The sequence below is a fragment of the Mustela putorius genome, unplaced genomic scaffold (genome assembly GCF_011764305.1).
Source record: "Mustela putorius furo isolate JIRA1106 unplaced genomic scaffold, ASM1176430v1.1 tig00000873_pilon_pilon_pilon, whole genome shotgun sequence".
Classification (NCBI taxonomy): Eukaryota; Metazoa; Chordata; class Mammalia; order Carnivora; family Mustelidae; genus Mustela; species Mustela putorius.
In genome coordinates, this window is record NW_025421504.1 from 1,215,335 (window position 1) to 1,239,168 (window position 23,834).

The window sequence follows — 23,834 nt, forward strand, 5'->3', positions numbered from 1 at the left end:
GGGGAGTGCATCATGGAGCCTACGTTTAAATTCCCTGCCCTGGAGCTGGCCTCTCTGTGTCTCGGCGGGCGGCCGCCCGCGTCTCGGCCCAGAGCATCCTCTCCCGAGGCGGCGTCCCAGGCCCCGCGAGCTTCTGCCACAGGCCCTGTCCTCCCGTGTGCGGCTTGCCTCGGCAGGTTGACGATTTGAGAAGGGAGCAGTCCTGTTGTTAGCTTGTCCCACTGCCTCGACAGCCTGGCCAGTGTGGGGTTTCTGGAAAGGATAAACCCAGGACGGCTTGCTGTCCTGCTTCTCCGCTGGGAAACGGCGGCTTACGGTTCCTCTCACTGAATCTACCTCTGGAGACTATCGATTTGGATTAATTTTGCTCTAAAAAAACACATTATTTGAGAGAGAGAGAGAGAGAGAGAGCGAGGGACCACGTGTGGGGACGGGCAGAGGGGAAGAGAGCGAAATTCCAGCGGATTCCACGACCCTGCGATCATGACCTGAGCTGAAACCAAGAGTCAGACGCTTCCCTGACTGAGCCACTCAGGGACTCCCGCTGGTTTGTTGTTTTTTTTTTTTAAACCAGCCTTCAATTTTACAACTACTGTTTTCTGTTTTTCTCTGTTTTTCAAAGGCCAAGTGTTTTTCTCTTATGATCCATCACACTTTAATGCTAAATCTAAAAGCCAGGGCAGGAGTGCCTGGGGGGCTCAGTTGTTAAGCGTCTGCCTTCGGCTCAGGTCATGATTCCAGGGTCCTGGGATGGGGCCCTGCATCAGGCTCTCTGCTTGGCAGGAGGCCTGCTTCTCCCTCTCCCACTTCCTCTGCTGTGTTCCCTCTCTCACGGTGTCTCTGTCAACTGAATAAGTAAAATCTCTTTAAAAAATAAAATAAAAGCCGGTGCAAATTTACAACACCTGAAGTCAAACAAGAGGCAGATGTACACTGGGAGGGGTGGGCGGCCTCACAGGATTCCTTCCCCGCGTCCCCTGCTCCTTCGCACCCAGTGTGCTCCTCTGTGGTGTGTGACACGTCCCTAACCCCAAGCACAGCAGAGAGAGGCCCCCTGCATCTGCGGCCTCAACGTTAGACAGTGGTCGTGGCCACCTCCCCTGAGCATGTGCGTGAGGGCCAGAGACCCTGAGCTTGCTTGTCCAGTGAGTCTCTGGAGCCCGCTTGCACTTCTGGAAGCCGGCCACGGTCGGTCCCCAGTGCGCGAAGCTGAGCAGAGGGCAGGCCCCTGGCTTGTCCCCTCTCAGGCTCTTCTGCCCTGCCTTTCACGTTCTCTGTTTGGCCCCCAGGTCTGGTTTCTGGTCCGTGTTGGAAAGCCAGAAGAAATGTCCATTCCCTGATCAGTGTTTTGTTTTTGTTAAAGAAACTCAAGTCGAGATGTGAGGTTTCCTTACTTCTGTCATGGCGGAGATGATGGCAGACGCTAGCATGTCGGCGCAGGTGGCGGAGGAAGGCCGCCGTCCGCACCGTGGGGCCTTCCCTCTTCCAGAGGCTCGCGGCCGCTGTCCCCAGGGGGCCGCTGTCCTCTCAGGACCCCGTCTCAGCCAGGTGCCTGCTCCGTTGAACTTACTGGGTGGTTCCCTCTCGGCAGCTTTTGCCCTGTCCGTGTCCCTCATCTGAAGTCCCGTTGGAGCTTTTGTGGCGCGACGACAGAGCTTGGGGTGGAAGGCGCTCTGGACAGAGTCTGCAGCGCCCGGGTCGGTGCTGGAGATGGGGGGGCGGCCGTGGGGCGGCTGCGCGGCGGCTGCGGGGTAGAGGCCGCGGCGCAGAGGCCGGCCGCCTTTTCGCCATTTGTCCCGTCCATCGCCATCGCCCCGCTCCGTCCGCTGCAGAACAGAAGGTTGTTGGGACGTGGGGCTCCGCCCGCCACTCCGCCCCTGGTGCTCCGCTGCTCGCCGCTCGGCGCACTGGCAGGGCTGGTGTCGGGCGCTGGCGGGGCCGCAGGCGTGTCCCCCCGCCCCGCCTCCCTGGCTGGGTGCTGAGGCCACTCGTCAGGTGGCCGTCGGATGCCTTCGAGCTCTCACCCAGGGCAGACTCCTGCGAGCTCATTTGTTCGGTGGGTCTGCGGGGACGAGTAACAGACAGACTCGACTCGAACCTCCTCTGGCGGCCTCCCTCCATGAAGGTCTCTCTCGCGCAGGTGGTCCCGACAACCAGGTCCACTTCGAAGGGTACCAGGTGTCCAATCAGTGCATGGCGCTGGTCCGCGACGAGTGCCTGCTGCCCTGCAAGGACGCCCCCGAGCTCGGCTACGCCAAGGAGTCCAGCAGCGAGCAGTACGTGCCCGACGTGTTCTATAAGGTGAGACGCCGCGGGCCACAGCCGCCGCTGGAGAGTGGTGCCAGCGCTGACCGGGCTGCGGCTCCGCGGCTCCGAGCGCGCCTCACGGGCGAGGTCCTCCCAGAGCGTGTGTGCGGCTTCTCTCCCGCCGCGGACGCGGGGCCGGGGCTGGGACGCGGGCTCGGCCGTTGCAGCACGGACGCCGGAAACGGTGTCTGAGTTCCCGTCTTACCCACGGTCCTAGGGAGGAGGCCGGGAGGTGTTCCAGGACCGTGTTTCGAATTCGGAGGGTGTCGGGTTCAGTATCTATTTGGTGTTTGGTTTCGGTGGGTTTGTCGTCGTCGTCCTCCTCCGGGGACTCCATGTGTTCGGCTGCTTGAAGCTGTCCTGCCACGCGCTGATGGTCCGTCCACTTGGCTTCAGTCTGTGTGTGGTGGTGGTGTTTTTAAGATTTTGTGTATGTATTTGAGAGAAGAGAGAGAGACAGCAAGAGAGCAGAAGCAGAGGGAGAGGAGAAGCAGGCTCCCCGCTGAGCAGGGGACCCAACGCAGGGCTCGATCCCAGGACGCTGGGTCATGACTTGAGCCGAAGGCAGACGCTTCACTGACTGAGCCGCCCTGGCTTCTTGTCATTTTTTTTTTTTCTTTCTGTGCTTCATTTTGAGTAGTCTGCATCGCGGAGTTTTGCAGCCTGTACGTCCCGACTTGTGTGGTCCTGACTTGTGTGCGGTCTGGGCTGTGACCGCTGCTGGCCCTGGGCCCTTGTGGCCTGGGCGCTGAGGCTGTCGCTGCCGCGGCCTTCACCCGGTGCTCACGTGTCTGCACTTGACCGCGAGCACATGTGCAGGATGGTTAAGATGAATGTCCCAGTGTCCCCATCTGTAGGTCGGTCTATCATTTCTGGGTCAGTTTTGATGGGTCGATTTGTTCCCTTCTGATGACGGTCTGTGCTCCTGGTGTTTCGAGACCCTTGTGTCCAGCACTTGGATCATCTGTGGGTTTGCAGCTATTGCCTGTTTTTCCTTTGTATTGTTTGTCTTTTCTTCAGGGGTTTGGGAAGTTTTTGGTATGTGCTGGTCATGGCATATTAAAAAGCCACAGGCCCAGGAGGACCTTGCCGCCAGAGCGGGCTGCCCCTTCCTCCGGTGGGGCCGTGGTGGATGGGCTGCCCGCTGCATCGGCGGGGTACTTAGCTGGGTCAGGTCCGACTCGCGTCTGTGGGACTCCGTCTGCTGCTGACTCACCTTTCCCTAGAGTGTAGCCTCCAGACTTTGCACTTTTGTCTCCTTGTCCCTGAAAGGCTGGGAGATTCATTGTTTGTCCTTAAGAAGTCTCGTGCAGTTTAAACACATGGACGTTCCGCCCCGTGTACCGCAGGAATTGTGCATCCTCCGACAGGGAGAGTGGCTGTGTGTTTGCAACCCCAGCCCTGTGCAGAGGGGTCTGTGTCTGCAGCAGCGGCCCCCACCAGGGAGGGACCTGGTACTCGCAGCCCGTCATGCTCTCTGCAGTGGGGAAGAGCCTCAGTGTCACTCGGCACTCCGTCTGGGTTTTCGCTGCCCAGCCCTGTGGTTTCCAGGCCTTCTGCCCACACTGCTTTGTGCCCGAGGTGGAGGCAAGCTCTAGAGATGCCGCAGGCTCACGTCCAGGCCACCAGGACGCGGATACGGCAATGCCGCGGGTCAGGTGCATTTGTTTCGTTTCCCGGTGCCGGCCGAAGCCCAGTGTGCAGTGGGAGGATGTCTGAGGAACCACGTGCCTTAGCTTAAAAATACTTCACTGCCGAGAAATGCTACGCGTCATCTGAGCTTTCAGGATGTCCGTTTTTTGTCCTCGCTGTGGGCGACTGCTGACTGAGCGGTGCGGCTCCCGCGGAAGGCTGGCGTGGCCACGGCAGGCTCTTACGCTGGGACGGTGGTGACGTTTGCTGCATCGCCCGTTCCTTTCACCACCGAGTCCTCTGTAGCATGGGGCGCTGAGGGCAGTGCACCCACTGGAGAGCTGCTTCCAGAATCCGTCCTCTCCAGCCCTGCTGCTCCCTCATCGGCCAGTCTACGGAACGTCAGAGATCACTGCTCACAGGCCACCCAGCGAGGGTAGTAACAAGGTGGACAGGACGCAGGAACCACCAGCATGTGGCCCAGAGACAGGAACCCGAAGTACGCACGCGCTGTTGTGAAAGCGGCACCGACGTGGCTACGTTCCACTGGCCGCACGAGCCTGCCGCCTGAGAATGCTCGTGCTCGAGAAGCCCCAGCAAGGCTGCGCGACCAGGGGCGCCTGCTCCGGGAGACCACAGGGCCGCTGCATGCCCCGCGCTGTGTGGGGCGGCCCCGCGCACGGCCGCGAGCAAGGTTCCACCCGCGCCCTCCCACGGTGGCTCCGCCCCGAGGCGGGTGCCCGAAGGCAGCCCCTGGGGATTCAGCGCTGCAGCCTTGCTGCCCTCACACCCACAGTTCTCCATGGCTTTTGTTTGCTTTATTTATTTTAAAGATTTTATCTATGTATTTGACAGAGATCACAAGTAGGCAGAGAGGCAGGCAGAGAGAGAGGAGGAAGCAGGCTCCCTGCTGAGCAGAGAGCCCAATGCGGGGCTGGATCCCAGGACCCTGAGATCATGACCTGAGCCGAAGGCAGAGGCTCAACCCATGGAGCCACCCAGGTGCCCCATATTATATATATATTTTTTAAGATTTTATTTATTTATCAGAGAGAGAGGGGGGGAGAGAGCGAGCACAGGCAGACAGAGAGGCAGGCAGAGGCAGAGGGGGAAGCAGGCTCCCCGCTGAGCAAGGAGCCCGATGCGGGACTCGATCCCAGGACGCTGGGATCATGACCTGAGCCAAAGGCAGCTGCTTAACCAACTGAGCCACCCAGGCATCCCTATTTTTTTATTTTTTAAAGATGTTATTTACTTATTTGACAGAGACAGTGAGGGAACATAAGCAGGGGGAGGAGGAAGCAGACTCCCCACTGAGCAGAGAGCCCAATGCGGGGCTCGACCCCAGGACTCTGGGATTATGACCTAAGGTGAAAACAGTTGCTTCATGGACTGAGCCACCCAGGCGCCCCTCTAACAGCTTTTAAAATGCAGCTGGTAGGGCGCCTGGGTGGCTCAGGTCAGGATCCCAGGGTCCTGGGTTGAGCCCTGAGTCCGCGAGTCTGGCTTCCCTGTAGTGAGGGGCCTGTTTGTCTGTCTCCTTCAGCCCCTCCCCAGGCTAGTGCACATGCGTGGGCGCGTGCGGTCTCTCAAATAAATAAAATCCTACGAAAGGAAAAAGAGGCAGTTATCAGTGCTATAGAGTCCTAGGGAGCCCCTCTGACAGGCTCATCATTCTTTGGTTTTTCTTACTCCTACCGCTTGTGCGTCTCCTTATGTACCCCTGTGTCGGCGTGTTGCAGTGGGGCCGGCAGGGTGTGCGGCCGCCCCTCACGTTCCCGCGCTGCGCCCCTGGCAGTGAAGAGTCCGAGCGTGTTTGTTTCCACCGATGGGAAGCTGCGCCCCTTGCTGGGGCCACCGGTGGTCTGCAGGGTTTTGCTTCTGCGAGTCGCTCAGCTGTCAAGCTCTGGTCCCCGAATCCTGGTGGCGTGTGCGAACACCTTTAGGTCCTGGAAGGCGGGCAGGCGCCAAGGCATGGGACTGGGAGGCGGTGGGACCTGGGGGTTTCTTCCCACCAGGTGCCAGCAGTCAGGGAGTGTCCCATGATCCCATGCCCTCACCCTCACAGGGTATGGTCACGTGGTGCGTTTTTCACGGACTTCAATCAATAATCAGGCTAAATATTCTTTTTTTTTTTTAAAGATTTTATTTATGTATTTGACAGAGAGAGATCACAAGTAGGCAGAGAAGCAGGCAGAGAGAAAGGAGGAGGCAGGCTCCCTGCTGAGCAGAGAGCCGGATGCGGGGCTCGATCCCAGGACCCTGAGATCATGACCCGAGCCAAAGGCAGAGGATTAACCCACTGAGCCACCCAGGTGCCCCCAATCAGGCTAAATATTCTTTTAAAGGTTTATTTATTTGAGGGAGGGACTGGAGGGAGAGGGAGAGAGAATCCCAAGCAGACTCCGCCTCCAAGTTGGAACCCCATTCGGGGCTTGATCCCAGGGCCCTGAGACCGTGACCTGAGCTGGATGCTCAGCCGACTCTGCCACCCAGGTGCCCCTCGAGGCAGGTGTTTGAGTGGCGTTTCTGAGGTGTGACTCACGTCCAGTACGATTCACCCATGTTCACGGGCCCGCGTCTGATTTTAGAACACTTTCGGCCCCCAAACGGAGACCCCGCGCACCTTCGCCACCCGTCCCAGGCCTCCTGGCGCCCATGCATCCGCTTCTGTCTGTGCGAGTGCCTGACGCGATCACGCCCCATGGGCTCGGCTGTGACGGGTCTGTTTGCCACTTTCCTGAAGTCTTTGGGTCTAGCTACGTCTGTGGCCGTGTCTTCAGTCTGTCTTCTGGACATCATTTGGTGCCGAGGATGCCGGACTCCCGGGGTGGGCTGGATGCCCAGAAGCCGAGAGGCTTTGGGCCTCGCCCTGGAGAAGAACTTTTGAAGCTGGGGATGACCGCCTCGTAACAAAGGATTCACTTCCTCACCTGTCAGGAAAGTAGAGGCCGGGTGGCGGCTCGGAACTGCATCGTCTGTGTTAATGGCTGACGGGCAGGGGCCACCGGGAGGCGGGACGGGGCAGCGAGCGGGGGTCACCCAGCCGCGCTCAAGTGCTGCCTCCTGGCCCCTGCTCGGCTCTGTCCCTTCTGACTCTGGCTCAGCACCGCGGCTGCAGCTGAAGGTGCTACAGGGTCTGCGGGAGTCCTGGGGCGGCCCGGCAGACGCCTGAGGTGTGCTCACGTCAAATGCTCTCTGCAAAGGCCTGCGGTGCCCAGGACATTGGCTCTGCTGCTCTGGCCCCTTCCAGAATGCCCCTTCCAGACTGCCGCGGCTGAGCAACTGCGTACTGGGCCGCCTCTCAGGTCTGGGCCTAAGAGAACTCGTGGGGAGGGCCTGCCCCTTACCAGGGAACAGGAGCGAGCAAGAGGCCCCTAGCCCCTGTGTAGGGCTCCCTCTCCTCTTCCTCCCCCGTCCCCTATGGTGTGTGTTTAGTTACTTATTTTTATTTCTTTTTTAAAAGATTTTATTTATTTAACAGAGAGAAACAGCGAGAGGGAACACAAGCAGGGGGAGTGGGAGAGGGAGAAGCAGGCTTCCCGCCAAGCAGGGAGCCTGATGTGGGACTCGATCCCAGGACCCTGGGATCATGACCTGAGCCGAAGGCAAACACTTAACGACTGAGCCCCCCAGGCGCCCCGTCCCATGTTGGTTAATAAACCGTCAGCCTCGATGGCACAGACCTCGCCCTTAGCCCCTGTGTGTGGAGCAGGTCCTTCAGTTTTAAACCGTAACTAAATGTTCGCACGAGACCACACCGCGCTGGGATTCCATATGGAGAATCGGAGCGTTTGTTACTGGCCTGCCTTAAAGTTCGTACTATACAAAGTGCATTTGCACTGTGATGTTTTATCATGAAGAATCGGTGTTTTGACTCATTTGTAGGACTGAGGCTGCTGTTTTGAGCATTTGGACAGTAACTTCATTTAACCCTTTTTAGGAAAGCTGGTGGGTCTGTGGGTGACAGCAGCACCTGCTGTCCTCATTGAAGAGCTTGGTGTGTCCTGCATTGGAGCTTCCTCACCCAGGCTCTCTGCGCCTTTAGCGCTGGTGCTGACCCCTGGCCCCGCCCCCGCACAAGAAGCCCTTCCGTGCATGAGATGATCGAATATGTCCCTGTGGATTAATCAGACTGCCATCTGTTTCTCTTTTTGAAGTTCTTGAAATTAAATACCAAATAGGAAAGATTATTTATAAAATGGGTTTAAGAAATAAAACATCACAGGGCGCCTGGGTGGCTCAGTGGGTTAAAGCCTCTGCCTTCGGCTCAGGTCATGATCCCAGGGTCCTGGGATCGAGCCCCGCATCGGGCTCTCTGCTCGGCGGGGAGCCTGCTTCCTCCTCTCTCTCTGCCTGCCTCTCCGCCTACTTGTGATCTCTGTCTGTCCAATGAATAAATAAAATCTTTAAAAAAAAGAAAAAAAGAAAAAAAAAATCACATAATACCAAGTCTCCAACCTAGAGTTTAAGGACCAGAACATTCCTGAAGCCCACCTCCTCTTTCTCTAAAGGGGACCACTGTGCTGTTGAGCTACGACTTCCTGTTTCTCTCCCTAGCTGTTCCCCCGTGTTTGTTTTCCTAAACCAGGCGACTTGCTGCCCCCCTACCTCCACTTTGTGCAGGTGTCAGCCGCCCCTCGGACTTCACGTGCTCCGTCGTTGTGTTGCAAGGATTTCATTGCCTCTTTTCTGCACTGAGTTCCCCTGCAAATGTGACGGTGCCGCACCTGTTCGGGTCCCCCGGTGTCTCTCAGGGCCTAGGGTCGTCTGCGTCGGGGTCCTGCCAGTCAGTCACCTGTCAGGTTGTTCCTAGGTCCTTTATTATCTCTGTGTAACGTGAATAGTGTTTTTTTAAAATGACGTTTTCAAACTGTTTTTTGGCAACTTTGCTGTCTGTTATGTACACGTGTGTTCTTCTGGGTTTTCGCGCGCGTGAGCGCGTCGTGCAGGGATGGGGGGTGGCAGCTGTCTTTCTCTCCCTGCTCACCTCGGCTCCCACGGGTAGGCCTTCCAGAACCGTGCCCACTGACCAGCTCCTTCGCTTATTTTTAGCTGCAAAGGAAGTGCTTTGCTCTGAGTGTGCGAGGCCGTGTTGGGTGATTCCCTTCATCACGTTGGAGATGTGCGTCTTCCGTGTCTTGTCAGTTTCTGGCACTGAAGAAGTGAGCTCCCTTTTTTTTTTTTTTTAAAGATTTTATTTATTTGCCAGGGAGAGCGTACAAGAGGGGAGAGGGGTAGGGAGATTCAGCAAACTCCCCGCTGAGCAGGGAGCCCAACGCAGGATTCGATCCCAGGACCCGGAGACGACAGCCTGAGCTGAAGCCGGACACTTAGCCCGCTAAGCCCACCCCCCTGTTGTCGCGGAGCTTGTGCTGTTGCGCTAGGCATGCTGTGGTTTTCTGGGACTGCGTGCTCCCCTGTTGGAGCAGGCTAGCAGTGCTTCCTGTAGTTTTTTATAGCCTTGTGGGATTTGAGACAATCATTTCTCAGACGTTTTGGGAAAACCAGTTTGAGCAAAGAGACATCTGAAGGCAAACATGGAAGTAATCCTCCTGGTCCTCCTGTGGGCTGTGGCTAGGCTGAGAGTCAGCCTTGCAAATGGGACGCGCCCCGAGGTTCATCGAAGGCTACCTGTCATGTCGTCTGTGAGAGCAAGGCCGGGACGCTCTCTAAAAGTTCAGTGATGGGGCACCAAGTTAGAGTACACCTCGGGGGTAGGATATTACATGGTCACTGAAGTTGTGTGCTTGAAAATTACTCAGAGATCTGGGATACAAAGATACAAACGTAGTGATTCGAAGCGGCACCTGCACCCCAGGATTTATAGCAGCGAAGCCCCGTAGCCAGATGTCCATTGGCGGACGGAAGGGTGGAGAAGACGTGGTATAGCTGCGCGCTGGACTACTACGCGCCATCAGCCAGACGAAATCCTGCCGTTTGCAAAGACGCAGGTGGAACTAGAGGCTGTTAGGCTGAGCGAAGTCAGTCAGAGAAAGACCGTCATCACGTGATCTGACAACGAGGAGTCTGAGAAACGAGACAGAGCAGCCAAGGGGAAGGGAAGGAAAAACAAAACAAGACGAAATCAGGGGGAGACAAACCGTAAGAGACCCTCAGCCACGGGAAACAGACCGAGGGTGGCTGGAGGGCCAGGGCTGGGGGCCGGGGGCACTGGGTGACGGGCACTGAGCGGGACACGGGATGCGACGAGTGCTGGGTGTTGTGAGCAGCCGACGCGTCACTGACCTCTGTCCCTGAAACTAATAGTTCACTCGGTGTAAATTAATTGAATTTAAGCTAAAAAAAGGTCTGGGATAAAACTCATAATGTAAAAGCATACATACACCTGCGTATGCAGCGCAGAGATATGCGTGTGGCGGCGTATGTGCACTCCGCTGTGCATGTGTATGGAGGATGGGCCTACAGAGCTTGGGGGTCCTTGGGAGGGGGGTCGGTGCTTGTCCACAGCTCTGGAGTCTATGTCCTTCTGGGTCCTGTGCAGCCAGAAAAGCATGGCAGGGGAGAGGGGGTGAGATGTCGCCTAGAGACGCCGTGACACTGGAGAAGGAGCGGACAGGAGGGCTGCAGTGACAGCTGGGGCCTGCTGTTTGTAAAGGTGCTTTTCCCGAGTCCGCATTTGGCGTGGGTTATCTCGGGAATGCGGAGGGGAGGGGACTGTGGCTTCTCCTCTCTCTCTCTGCTGCTTTGCTCTACACGTGGGTTCCTTTTATAATTTAGAGCAAGAGTTTTCTGCGTTTGTGGTCGCACACTTGATCCCTGCGGAAAGATACGAGGAAGGCCTGGTGAGCGTAAGCCCTGTGTGCATCTGGCATACCTCCTCTTCTTTCCTGTTGTTTTCGGTCAGTTGTGTAAATGGTGATTGGAGAGATCGTGAGTACACTGCTGAAAATGTGGCTGAACCGTAGCGTGTTTGACGACTGACAGCCACTGCGGCTTTGTCCCTGGGTTTGGGGAGGCTCCTGGCGTGCGTCGGTGCCCCCACGCTTGGGGGTGGCCGAGTGCGTAGCTGGGAGAGTGGGGTGTACTCAGAGGTGGGTGTGCAGGGGTGGTGTGTGGTGTTCGGGGCTGTGGCCTGGCTGCAGTAACCGGGGCATAAAGTGGAGAGGAGCGTCCAGGGCCAGAAGGGCCTTCAGCGCGGACAGGTGGGCCGCAGCAGACTGACTGTGCCCCCTCAGGGTGTCAGGCGACACCTGGAAGCCAAGCAGAGAAAGCGTTTCCTTGTCCCGTGGCGCTGACAAGTCGAGAATGGGGTGCTGCCAGTTCTTTCAAGAGAAGAGTCACACAGTAGGTATTCCATTTGCCTTTTTTTTCTTTTTTAAAGATTTTTCAAAATGTATTTGACACAGAGAGAGTGAGGGAGGGAGAGGCAGGCAGAGCAGGCAGAGGTGACGCAGACTCCCTACTGAGCAGGGAGCCCAGTGCAGGGGCTCGATCCCAGGACCTTGAGATCATGACCTGCGCCAAAGGCAGCCGCTCAACCCACTGAGCCACCCAGGCACCCCGCATTTGCCTTTTCCAAGGAAGATGGCGCTCCGGTCAGTGGCGCTTGCCTGCCCTTGTCCTGGGACGAGCACGGAGCTCCCTGGACGGCTCCGCGGTAACATGGCGGTGGTGCCGTGGTCTGCAGACATGGCCGAGGCAGGGGCCGGGGCACTGGGGACCTCAGCCCCTGCCTCTCCCTGTGGAAATGAAACCGCTGACACTTCGTCAGCTCCCACCCTGGGAATTAAGAGGCCTCCTCTCCCAGCCCGACATCTGCTGACGCCCGTAAAAAGTAATTGCTTTTGAGATGCTGTGTAGGGGTGGGGACTGGCTGGCAGAAATGTCGGTGTGGAGGCAGTGGGGAGAGATAGAAGTTACCTGTTTTTCCCCTGGGGAACAGAGAGGGATACAACACCTTTATTTTCTTGGGGAACAGAAAGGTACAATTGGGTAGTTAAATTTGAAAGAGAATAGCATGACACAGAAAAAAGAGAGAGGGGTATTTAACAAGAACATTCCCTAGAGGGGAAGATTAAAGCGAACAGGTGCTGGAAGAATGTTTCTGCATATTAGAGCTTAATTAGATTGGAAGATGAATTCCAGATGGGCTAATTATGTGTGAGTTGTTGCAGGTTGTTTCTGGTAGGGGCAAGCGCGTATTTTTGGAAGTGGTGATTTAGTTGGATTGGATTGGACTCCTGCCTCCTACCGCATCTCCTCCACTGGGCAACTGCCGCTTTGGGGGCCCCAGGACCCACCCAGCCGGCCTGTGTGTCGGGCTGCCCCTGTCCAAGCCGGTAGAGCCTGAGAAAGCTGGGCCCAGCCTGATGGCCGCAGAAAGCCGCGCAGGGCGGCCACCTGTCACACGGACTGGAAAGTGATTCCGACTTCAAAGGAATCAGACAGACAAAGCAGTGTGTCGTTTCCCAGGAATGCGTCCCTTGATGGGGACGCGTAATGCTGCCTGTGCGGCTAGCTGGTTAGCAGATTCGGACCGCTTTCTGGGAGAGCAGAGGAGCAGGTTCTGGTTGGCAGCTCCCTCACGTTGTGAGTCAAGGACAGGTCCGGAAGGCACGGGCACACAGATGTATTGCAGACCGGGAATCTTAATTTCTAAACAAAAGAGTCTGGGCCAGATAGGACCTCTGGACTTGCTGTTGGGATGATGGACTTGCTTCAACTTAGGAACGCCTGTGAAGGTTGTTTCGAAAGACGGTGTGCGTCTCTGCAGTGCCCGGCAGGATGGGTTGTGCCGCGGCAGCCCGGCGGTGGCCTGTGAGCCTCGGGGGGTCTGCGCGGCATCCATTGGTCTGAGGGCTTTAATAAATGTAAACTTTTATGGAAGGCCCCATAATTGGGAGTTATGGATGTATAATTTATATATGACTCCGTGAATGATTTATATGATGTTAAGTGATGATTTAGATAGAAAATATGACCCCCTCTCACAGAATCTTTAATGAAAAGTGTGGGTTCTTATGAATTTATTTCTAGAGCTCTGTTTGAACTCAGCATGTTTGACATAAATCAGATATAATTGTCATTTTATGATTAATGAACATATGCTGGCCGTTTTCCCCCATAATTAAACTTTATGTTCTGTGCATCTGACAAAGCAAAACAAGTTCAGACTTTGACAGATTGGTGGTGGGGGTTTCCCGCCTGCGCGCGCGCGTGTGTGTGTGTGTGTGTGTGTGTGCGCGCGCGTGCGCTCATTTGCGTACTATTTGTTTTCCTGACATTCGGGATGAAGTCGGGCTTCAGGGGTGCGCGTGGGATCGCTGGCTCAGACCCAAGACCGAGGGGAGGGTGCGCGGGTGGGAGGCAGCGGGTGGGTGTAGTGGGCGGCAGCGGGCGGAGCCCTGGGCGGGAGAGTGTGCTGGGTCAGCCGCTGGCTCCCAGTGGACACGCCCCATTAGCCCCGAGCACGGCTGCGCTGAGCCTTGGGAAGTGACAGCAGGTGGCTTTGTGGCAAAAACACGCACAGCTCCCCTCTGCCTTCCCTGCACTTCAGCGAGACTTAGAATCGTTGAGAAGGTCGGACAGCAAGCCTGAGAAAGACGAAGCGCGTCTCTGGTCGGCACACCTTCCCTCACCCTGCTCACTTCTGTTTCCCATTTCAGGACATAGACAAGTTCGGCAATGAGATCACCCAGCTGGCCCGGCCCCTGCCCGTGGAGTATCTGATCATAGACGTAAGTGTGCGGCACTCACCACCACCCTGGGCATCCAGATGCAGGCCGGGTGTGGGTGGTGGTGGCTTGGACAGTTGCCCCCTGCTTGGCCCGGGACAGGCACCCTGGAAGTAGATGCATCATTGAGCTCCTGTCATCCCTGAAGAGTGGGCGATTCTAGGGGCTTTTTCTTTAGTTTCAGTTTATCTCCTTAAAAACAACTTAGGGTTTACCTTCTTCCAAACTAAAGTGCAGGACCACGAACCTGGTCAGGCAGCCTCTGCAGGTCAGCATGTGCAGGTCCGACCCTGGTCACAGCTCATCTGCCAGAGCTGGGCTCGCAGTGGGGCAGCCGCGACTGTCTTTGAGTGAAGTGCTTGTGTGCTCGCTTGCAGGGAGCTGCAGGTGCCCAGCGGGCAGCTGGCTGCGAGGCCCCGTCCCAGTCTCGTCTCCTTTCTGGAGGCTTGCTCTGCTCATGGAGGTGTGGCCCCAGGCCAGAGGGTGGCAGCGGGTTCCAGCGTGAATGCAGCACATTTGCAGAAGTCAGCTCTGTCCCACGGGGACGGGCGGCTGCTCATTTCCTAACTGTGACCTGCCAGGTTCTCTCCAGGCCACGTTTGGGCTCAGGAAGGGCACATGATTCAGGCTGTAAAATATCTTCGCGTTTGGAGCAACGGGTCCCCGGGAGCCAAGCCCATCGGTGCGCCATTCCAGTTGGCAGCTTCTGAGAACATATTTCTTACCTCGGCCGTGAAGGCATCTGTGTTTTAGACTACCCAGGGTGTAATTAAGATGAAAACAGATTGATGGAACGTGCACTTAGGAGGAGTCGGCGTGATTTAAAGGCAGCTTTCTGAGGTCTTCTCTCCCCGTGGCCTCCCCGCCCCTTTCTTTTTACAAAAGAGCCGAGTTCTTGCTTAGTGTGCTGTGTCAGTAGAGTTTGGTCGTGAAGGAACATCCCGCCTCGTGACAGCCACGCTCTCCGTTGCGGAACGAGAGCAGGTGTCCGGCCCGGTGTGCTCAGCCCCTCGTCGAGCCTCGTGAGCAGGCTCCGGCAGGAGAAGGCGTGAGCCGCTGTCCCTGGGCAGCTGTGGTGGTGCGGTTGGGGGTGTCTGGGCATCGGCTACATGACCTGAGACAGGCTTGGGGGCTGTGGTTTAGGTGCCGGGCGCCCTGCATCGCTCTGTGGGGTCTGCGGCAGTCACAGACTGCCTGGTGAACTCTCGCTGTCCTGCGTGAAGGGGAGGTTACCGGCTGGGCAGAGACGTCTCTTAGTTCCACACCGATTGCCCGCTGGGTATCTGCTGCTGCTGGCCCCCGCCGAGTCTGCCTTCCTGGAGTGGAGGTGCCGTGCCGTCCACAGGCTTTGCCTCCCCGGCACGGGTCGCTCTCCCGCCCTCTGTGGAACCGTGGCAGCCGCTGGCCCCGGTAAGGGCATGTGCGTCTGAGCCTCGGTGGCTGCTGGCTCCCGGGAGCGGCTCTGGCTCTAAAGGAACAGGCAGAGGCTTAGGTTCTGTGGCTGACAGAGGCCACGCCGGCCGTACAGGCATGGTGGCCGGAGTCTGCGGGCTGCACGGTCTCGTCAGTAAACACCAGTGGGAGCGGCGCCTGGCTACAGCCTCAGTCGCTGGAGTGTGTGACTCGATCTCGGGGTTGTGAGTTCAAGCTCCACACTGGGTGCAGAAAGGACTTAAAAATAACACCTTTAGAAGAGCTGCGGGGTCAGGTCTCCCAACGCCGCTGCCGGCTCAGCCGTCCCCCAGCGCGCTGGTGCAGTTACCCGGATCCGGGGCCAGGTGGCCCAAAGCGGCCCGCGGCCGTCGCTGATGCAGAGAACAGACTGGGACAACACGTCTTCACTCCTACGCATAGTCCCAGAGGAACCAGAATAGCTCTGCTAAGTGTGGACGAGGTGTGATCTGCTGGCGCTAGTGTCCTGTCGGAGAGGAGAGGCTGTGTCAGCCCAGGGCTGTTTGACGGCTCACGCTTGGGTGCCTCTGTGGGGAGGCGCGTCTGCCGGGGAGTGCAGACCTGTACCCGCATCGGTTCTTGCACACTTGCCACTGCCCCTGTGGTTTCTGTTGATGCAGTGTTCGATGTAAAACGCCTTCTCTTGTTCCTAAAGCGCGTCTGAGCCAGATGAAGGGCTTAGGTGCCCCTTTGGACTCAAGCTCTTGACCGCAGCCCGTCTGCGGGGAGAGCAGGCGTGCCCTGTGCTGCACATCAGAAGCGTGGCTTCTCTTGCTGCGTCCACGTGGTGGGGCCGGATGTCCCAAGGGGCCTCAGCAGGTTCTCTGGAGGTCGCTGCGTCTCCCAGACCGTCCCGGCTGACCTGAGAGTTCTGGCCTCATCCGTCGTGTCCCCACTGCTCACCCTCCGGCTCCTCCCCGGGCGAGGGCCTCTGTGGGAGCGGCTCGGCCAACGGAGCCCCGAGTTAGGTGTTGCAGAGGCCCGCACACTCGGACGGCCTGTGGATGGCCCCGTCCTCGAGCGTGTGAACAGTGATCTTTCTGTTGGCTTCCGGGACCAGTGTCAAGGCATTCGTTGCGGGTGTCATTCACGGGGGACCGTGGCGTCCAGTGGGGAACAGGACTCTGAGGCCGGAGCTCGGGGAGGGTACCGCACTCGGGGCTGCCCTCACCCCTACTTGCAGCACGATTTATCAAGGCTTGTGTGTTTGTTCGCTAGATCACAACAACCTTCCCCAAGGACCCAGTCCATACTTTCTCCATTTCACAAAGTCCGTTTCCTATTGAAAACCGGGATGTCCTGGGTGAGACACAGGTAAGCTTATCTTTACAGACGTGATTTAATGTGACTCCTGCTTGTTTATCTAGTGTCAGTGATGTTTTTCTAGACTCTAGTACCAAGCTTTCAAACTCTCCTGATTGATTCTTGTTGACGAAGCCCAGCTAGGACGTTTTCTGACACTCAGTTGGTCACCGTGACATCCTCTTCAGGCCGGGGCTGACAGATAACCGCAGCGGCAAACCCCCATAAGGCCTCGGGGCCGTGGATCTGCCAATGGGCTGTTCTCAGCTGACGTCTTCCTTCCTCAAATGTGTTTGTCACTTGTGTCCTCTGCCAACAACTTCTTTAGTGTTTGTTCGTTAACAAGCATCATCTCCTTGTGGAGACGTGGCACCTCGATGTTTGATTTGGCTTCCCACCCTGTCCCCTTCTGCGTGGTTTCTTTTTTTTTTTTTTTTAAGATCTTATGTGTTTATTTGATAGAGAGAAACACAGTGAGAGAGGGAACAGGAGCAGGAGGAGAGAGGGAGGGAGAAGCAGGCTCCCCGATGGCAGGGAGCCTGATGCAGGGTTTGTCCCAGGACCCTGGGATCATGATCTGAGCCGAAGGCAGACACTTAACAATGAAGTCCCCGAGGCACCCACTTGCTGCTGCATTTCTCATGCGTGGTCTGGGCCGTGTGGGCCTCGTGCGGCCTGGCCACCTGGGCTTTCCAGCACGCAGTGCGGATCCCACGCAGCACGTCCTTTGTGGTGGGCCCTGCTCTCGGCTGCCCACTTGCCTTAGGCTGCCGCACGGGCCGTCTTGGACACACATTTCGTCTTAGGTTCTAGTTGTTATAGGCGTTGCGGGAAAGAGTAGAGAGTCCTTGGGAAGTGTGGTGCGCTCTGACGCTTTGCTCTCCTCATGGCCCCTCTGTCGGGGCCTTGGGGTGCTTGTAGAAGTGCAGAGCCGCTCACTTCCTGGGCGGGGCTCTTGACCTCCTGGGTTAGTTTTGCGGAAGGTGGGTGTGTTCCGTCTTCCCCAACACACACACCCGTTCACACACATCAGCAGTGCAGCGGGACAAGCGGGTGCACACAGGTTTTCTAGCCCCAGAGTGAGGCCTTCTCACAGCCCACTCTGCTCCTGGAGCGGCGGGAGCATTTTTGGGCTTTCTAAGTGTGTCTGCAGCCGGCCCAGCTTTACCTACACCCTCTCTCACACACACACACACGTCCATGAGTCACACGTGTGGAGAGCACCTTCCTGGAGGACAGGCCAGAGCACATGTTGTAGCCGCGTGTCCCTCTGGCCCGGGTCCCCGTCGGTGCTTGAGAAGCAACTGGAGAGAGATGTGTGTCCGCACTCTGCATCCAGCCGGGACTCAGGAGGGAACAGATGGCTCTCTGGGCTCAGCACGGGGGCTGTCCTGGGACGCTCGTGCTCACTTGCTTCCTTCTGCCCCGCCCCTGTAGGACTTCCACAGTTTGGCCACCTATCTGTCCCAGAATACCTCATCCGTGTTCCTGGACACCATCTCGGATTTCCACCTCCTGCTGTTTCTGGTCACCAATGAGGTCATGCCCCTGCAGGTACAGGCCGGAGTGTGTGGCCACTGCGCCCCTGGCTTTGGTGGGCCCCGGGTGGGGGTTCCCTGTAGAGAGATGCTGCCTTTCCTCACAGGTCAGAGCAGGGCTGCGGAGCTGGGTCGAAGTCCTTCCTGTGTCCTGTGGGCAGTGGATCTTCCGAGAGGCTTACTGATAGGAGATGGAGTTTGCACTGAAACCGCTTCCTTCAGTGTCTGTCCCCAGGATCAGGACGGTTGCATTTGTTTCAGTTCATAGGGAGCTCGGAGCCCTCCGGCGCAGGCTGGCAGCACTCCCGCGATGCACAGAGCTGCCTGCGGGCTGAGCGCCACAGCCTCTGCTGCTTTCCCATTGCTTCCCTCCTGAATCCGCCTCTGTTTTACCGCCGCAGCGCAGCAGGCTGGCTGCTGTCCGGGCCCGGAGTGCTCGGCTGCAGAGTTGGCATTTTTAAGACGCGCCGTTGGGGAGAAGAGGACAGGTGTCACTGACAGCGGCTGTCCCCGAGCCGTGTGGGGGCCGCTGGTCCAGCCAGGACGCTCTCACTTTGTGCCTTTTTTTCCTGCCTGAGACCCAAGGAGGCAGCAGAGAGAGGGAAATGACTTCTTTTTGAGCCTCTGGCTCGACACGTTCCTTGAAGGTGACCGAATCGAGGGGAGAGGCCCCTCTGTCCCCGCTGTGGCCCTGCGCCGGCGGCCTGTGTCTGTTCTCGCATCCCGCTGGGTTTAGCTGCCGTCTGTGTTTCGTCCCCAGACTACCCACTTTTGGCGTCTGACATCAGGCATCCTGAGGCTTCCGTCTGGCTTCACCTGCCTTGTTAAGCCCAGAGGGTGGCCCCTCGGCCCCAGTGCAGCTGCTGCCCGTCCAGTGGGACAGGCGACTGGCACCTGGGCTCTTCACACTAGGCCTCCGCACCGGTGGCCGCACACTGACAGTCACCTGGTAGAAAACGTGTTCTGGGGAGCCCCTGACAGCCCCCGAAGGCTTAGTTTCTCATTAGATAAACTCTTTTAATTCCCTGCACTTTGACCGTGGAGGCCGAGCACCTAGAGACGTGGTGGCGAGCATGGAGAGCCCGCAGGGAGAGTGTGAGGCGGCCGATGGGCCCCGGGAGCACAGGCCCTGTCCGTGCCCCCGGCCCGCAGGATACGAGACGCGAGCGCTGGTGCTTGGTGTTGAGCACACAGGTCTGCTCGCGACAGCCGCACGGAATGGCTATCTGGGAAGAACTCAGCTCTAAAATTTAGCACTTGGTTTTGTAGACCGAAGGGTGTGGCGTTTGGTGTTTCAAGGGGATGGTCTGTGAGGTTCTTCACTTGCTTGTGAGGCATGTGTGCTGCTGCGGGAAGGGGAGACTCCGTCCCGGCGTGTGGCGCACGGGGCTCACGTTTGGCCTCTTGCAGGACAGCATCAGCTTGCTGCTGGAGGCCGTGAGGACTGGGAACGAGGAGCTCGCCCAGACGTGGAAGAAGTCTGAGCAGTGGGCCACCATCGAGCAGCTGTGCAGTGAGTGTCCTCCCCTTCCTCGGCCCTGAGGGTCCTGCCCTCGCACCCCACCGCTGGAGCGCAGGGAGCCAGACGCGTGCTCTGCAGCGCCTCTCGGACCCCAGACGCGTTCCGGTGGTGTTGTGGGCAGCCCTTCGGGGACACACACTTTCTCACTGCTGCGCCAGGCGTGCTCTCGAGGCCACACAGGTCTGTGGGCACAGCTCTGCAGCTTCGTGGACGTGGAGGGTACGCCAGGCCTCCGGCGTCCTAGGGGCAATTTGAACGTCCTTGTTTTAGGGAAACAGAAACCTTACGTTCGCCGCAGCACCAAAAAGTCAGAAACCTTTGGTCTTCTCAGGCTTTTCTTTCCCTTCTTTGTACTGGCCCTCAGAGCGTCCGTGAAGGGTAGTGAGGACGCACCGTACAGAGTAGACCGCCCGGGACGCCGAGTCCCCTCGCTGCCCAAACGGAGCCGTCGTCCTCAGTCCCAGGAGCTCCAGGTGGCAGGCTGCTGGCGCGGCCCCTTTCCCTGTGGCTTTGAGAAATACTGCAATGCCCTCTTCAGACAGCTTTAAAAATACATATAAAACGTGTTTACACCATTTTGTCAAACTAGTGAGTTCGATGCTAGAGCCAGAATTAGCCAAGGAAAACCTCGGTGCAGCCTAAGCCGCGAGGGAGCCGAGGGGACACGTCGTTCTCTGGTGAGGGTGCCAGTCCCCCAGGGCCTGTGGTCTGAAGCGCCTCGGTGCTGGTTGTGCTTCGGGTCACGTTCTCCTTTCTGCACGGCCGCCGGCCAGGCGGTCACGGGGCTGGCTGACGTGCCGCGTGCTCTGGCCCTCGCGTTCTGCGGGGCTGTCCGTTCTAACGCAGCGGACTGGTCGTGGCCGCCCAGTTCCCTGAGAGGAAGACCCACAACCTCACGTCCTCGGGTGGCCAGGGGTGCGGTGCGCCCCGTGCCGCCGCCTCTCTGCAGAGACGCCGGCTGCAGCAGTGCAGGCTGAAGGGCGCTGGGCCCCGGCCAGGACTTACAGGTCCCTGTGCTGGACGCCAGAATTAAGCGTCCTGTGTCAGCTGCACTTGGATTAAAAAGAACCTGGTGACGTAGACTGCTGATGCAAAGAGAGCAGCGTCCGAGAGCAGGACGTGGGACTTACCTCGGCGAGAGCCCCGCACACCTTCGTCCCCCTGCACGCACCACTGACCGCGTGAGAGCTGCCAGCGGCCTTGTAGAAACAGCCACTTCCTCTCGGGTCCAGGAAGCCGGCTCCTGGGCTTTGCCCCGAGATGTGAAAAGAGGCCCACGCGGAGATGTGTGCAGGCGTGTTGGTGGCAGCTGTGCCGCTGACGGCTCCAAACCGCCAGCCACCCTGATGGGCAGCCAGAGGCGGTGCTCTTGCCGGGCACCCATGCTCCTCCCGGCACGCCTGAGGGCGGCGCTAGGGCTTAGCTGCTCATGCTTGCACAGCAGCTCTGCGCAGGCGTGTGTGCGCGTGGGGGGCCCCCGCGTGGTCCGAGAGCCCCATCTGTCCGTGCCTGTGGCTGCCCGTCCTCGAGCTGCTTTGTCCTCGGCCACACCGTAAGGTAGAGCTCTCGGGAGTGGGAGCCACGAATGGCAGCCAACAGCCTCTCTTCCCGTCCCGCAGGCACCGTCGGAGTGCAGCTTCCGGGCCTCCAGGAGTACGGAGCCGTCGGGGGCTCCACGCACGCCGCCACGGCGGCCGTGTGGGCCTGTCAGCACTGCACCTTCATGAACCAGCCGGGCACCGGCCACTGCGAGATGTGTAGCCTCCCGAGGACCTAGGGGCCCGCCCAGCCCTCCCTGAAGTCGGGGTCATTGTCACCACGGCCCCATGGTGGGCAGCCCTGGAGGGCGGGGCAGGGTGGCTGCCCTCGGGTCACTGGCCCACAAAGCTTCTGAGCACCAGGCTAACCTGGAGGGAGAGCCATGCTGGTGCTCTGCGGGCGCACATCAGCCTCCTGATGGGGCGGCACGACGGTCCCCCCACACGCCTGGGGCCAGCCTCCAAGGTGGTGGAAGGACCTGGGCGCCCCGGAACCATCTCCCGGGGCTGGGGGCAGAGAGGGCTGACTGCCGCCATCCGCTTGCTCTTCCCGTCCTCTTGCCTCTTGTTCTTCCCCTTCCCGTGGTTGTGGGTGGGAGCGTCGGCGTTCCCTGTGCTCTGGGCAGACCCTGCCTATGAGGGCCGCCTTTTCCCCTGGCAGTGCCATCATCTGGCAGAATCACCGTGGCCCAGGGTTGCCTCCCTTCTGCGCGACCTGCAGGTTAATTTGCTGCCCGCCCTCCTCGCTCTCACCCGACATCTAGGTGGGATTTTTCAAGTCTGCGTTGGTTTTAATAACAGTTATCAGTAACTTCTGCCCAGAAGACTTATTTATTTCTTTGTAAGGTAAAAACTACATACAAGGGGGACGGAGAGACCCTAGTTCCCACTTCCTTCCCTCCCCTAGTGAGTCCCTGGGAGGGGCTGCGGGGTGGACACGGGGTGGGCGAAGGTGGAGGGGACCGCACTCTGTTCTCGGAAGTAAACCTCAGTGCCTGAGACTGCCTGCCAGGCCACACGACTGCCGCAGCGGCACACCGGGTGGTCCAGCAGGAGGGCGGTGGTCGCTGCTGGCAAGCATCGGCCCCTGCGAAGGGCCAGGCCGGCCTGCGGTGAGCTGGGCTGCCTGGGACCCGGAGCTCCAGCCCCTTTTGCCTCGACCGCTGTTCTCCTCGTTGCTCTGCCCAGCCCCGGCCTCCTGCGCGGTGACCGAGCCGCTGCTGAGACCTGCGGGAGAGGGTAGGGGCCAGGCCAGTTGTGAGGGTCACTGGGACTGCTGTGGGGGTCCCAGGACAGAGGTCGTTTCAGGCCTTGTGCGTGTGTTCTGGGGTCCCCAGGGAGTCGTGGGCGGCACCCTGATGCCTCTTTGCCTTAATGAGGGTCGTGTCTGAGCTGCGGGGCACCCACAGGAGAGCTGCCCAGACGTGGACTGTGTTGGGGACTCCGTGTCTCCGCCCTGGGGGTAGAGGGAGGCCTGCGTGGCCTGCCCTTACCTGTGGCACTACGGACAGAGAACGCTGTTCTCTGTGTATTAGACTGTGCCTGGCACCTGCAGGTTCACCGCTATCTTGTCTGCTCCGGGGGCCAGGGGCCAATCAGGGTGGGTCTGGCTTCAGCAGAGCCATCCGTTGTTGGGGGAGGGTGGGCCCCGCCGGTTTGTGGCAGCCGTCCCGGCTCTGAGCTCGGCGCCCTGCCGCCTGCTGAGGGGCTGTCCGTGCCTCGTGGACCCCGTGTCGTGGGGTCCCTGCCATCCAGTGTGAGGCTGCGGAGGGGCGTGGTGGCCCCGGGCCCTGAGCTCGGCCGCTGTGCCCCCCAGGCCCCTGCTCCCCCAGTCCTTCTCCTTGTGTCACCTTCGCCCACCAAGCTGGTTCCCGTCTCTCTTCAGCCGGCATTCTCCCTCGACGATCCGGCAGATGCGTGATTCGTTTCCTTTCGTCTTTTAGCTGAAGGAAAAGCGCTGGGACTTCTCTGCTCCGAGTCACTCTGTTCAGTGACGCACTTGATTGTCCAGATAAACAGACTTGGAGCTCAGTGTGAGGGTGTGGGGGACACCCTGCCGGAGGCCTTGGCCATGGGCAGCTCAGCCACCTCCTCCTGCACAGGGAAGGGGGGGTCCCCCAGCCCCACCTGCCTACTTGCCCTCGCGTGGACACACCCTCTCACCCCTGGGCAGGGGGTGACTGCGTGCTCAGCTGCCCAGGTGCACACAGCTGGCTGCCTCAGCCTCCAGACGGTCAGCCCCTGGTGCTGCCGCTCCGGCCTGCTGGGGGCTGCGGGGCTGCGTCCACTGGGTCTGCATTAGCGTTACTTGGACTCCGGTCCCACCATGAAGCCAATAAAACCCTGAAACGACTGCTGAGCTCCCAATTGTCTTTCCTGGGCCCAGAGACCTTCCCTGTGCGCCGTGTGTGTCTGCATCCGAGTCTGCTTTTTGTCCTGTGGCTTGACTTCGCTCCACACGTCACTGTCCTCGCTGATGTACCTGGACTGCTGCAGGATGGAGACCCCAGCGTGTCCTCAGGGTTGAGGGAGAGTGTAGCCTGCCTCGGGGGCTCTCCTGTCAGCCGTATGGCTGCTTCTGGGCCTGGCGGGGGCGTGGGGGAGGCAGGTGCTTGCGGTAGGTGAGGGACGCAGTCTGGCAGCCCCCAGACTGGACAGGTGTGGGGATGTAAGGCCTGGAGGGGACACGCTGCCTGTCCTGGATTACCTTGTCGATGGCAGCCAGAGGCATTCGCTCTTGGTGTTTGGGCACTGCCCTGTCTTGGTCTCAGGATGCATTGCTCCCTGGACAAGTACGCAAAATACAGCGCCTGCCGATGTCGGGGTCCCTGGGTGCCTCTCGCTG

The 23,834-nt window shown here is 58.8% G+C and overlaps 1 protein-coding gene across 3 annotated transcripts in view; it reads left to right on the plus strand.

The window, feature by feature from the left end:
* The window catches only part of NPLOC4 (NPL4 homolog, ubiquitin recognition factor), a 54,963-nt gene extending 31,621 nt beyond the window's left edge, over positions 1–23,342 (plus strand). Inside the window, exons 12-18 of one of the 3 annotated variants that reach the window (XM_045085699.1) lie at positions 2,141–2,301; positions 13,569–13,640; positions 16,308–16,403; positions 17,829–17,945; positions 18,690–18,812; positions 19,340–19,442; positions 21,071–23,342. In XM_045085699.1, the coding sequence (XP_044941634.1) occupies positions 2,141–2,301; positions 13,569–13,640; positions 16,308–16,403; positions 17,829–17,945; positions 18,690–18,812; positions 19,340–19,442; positions 21,071–21,228 (830 nt within the window). In that variant the 3' untranslated portion in view covers positions 21,229–23,342. Of the gene's footprint in view, positions 1–2,140; positions 2,302–13,568; positions 13,641–16,307; positions 16,404–17,828; positions 17,946–18,689; positions 18,813–19,339; positions 19,443–19,815; positions 20,027–21,070 lie in introns of those variants that run through there. The other 2 variants (XM_045085700.1, XM_045085698.1) reach the window with 2 other exon arrangements.
* The last annotated feature ends 492 nt before the right edge of the window (positions 23,343–23,834 follow it).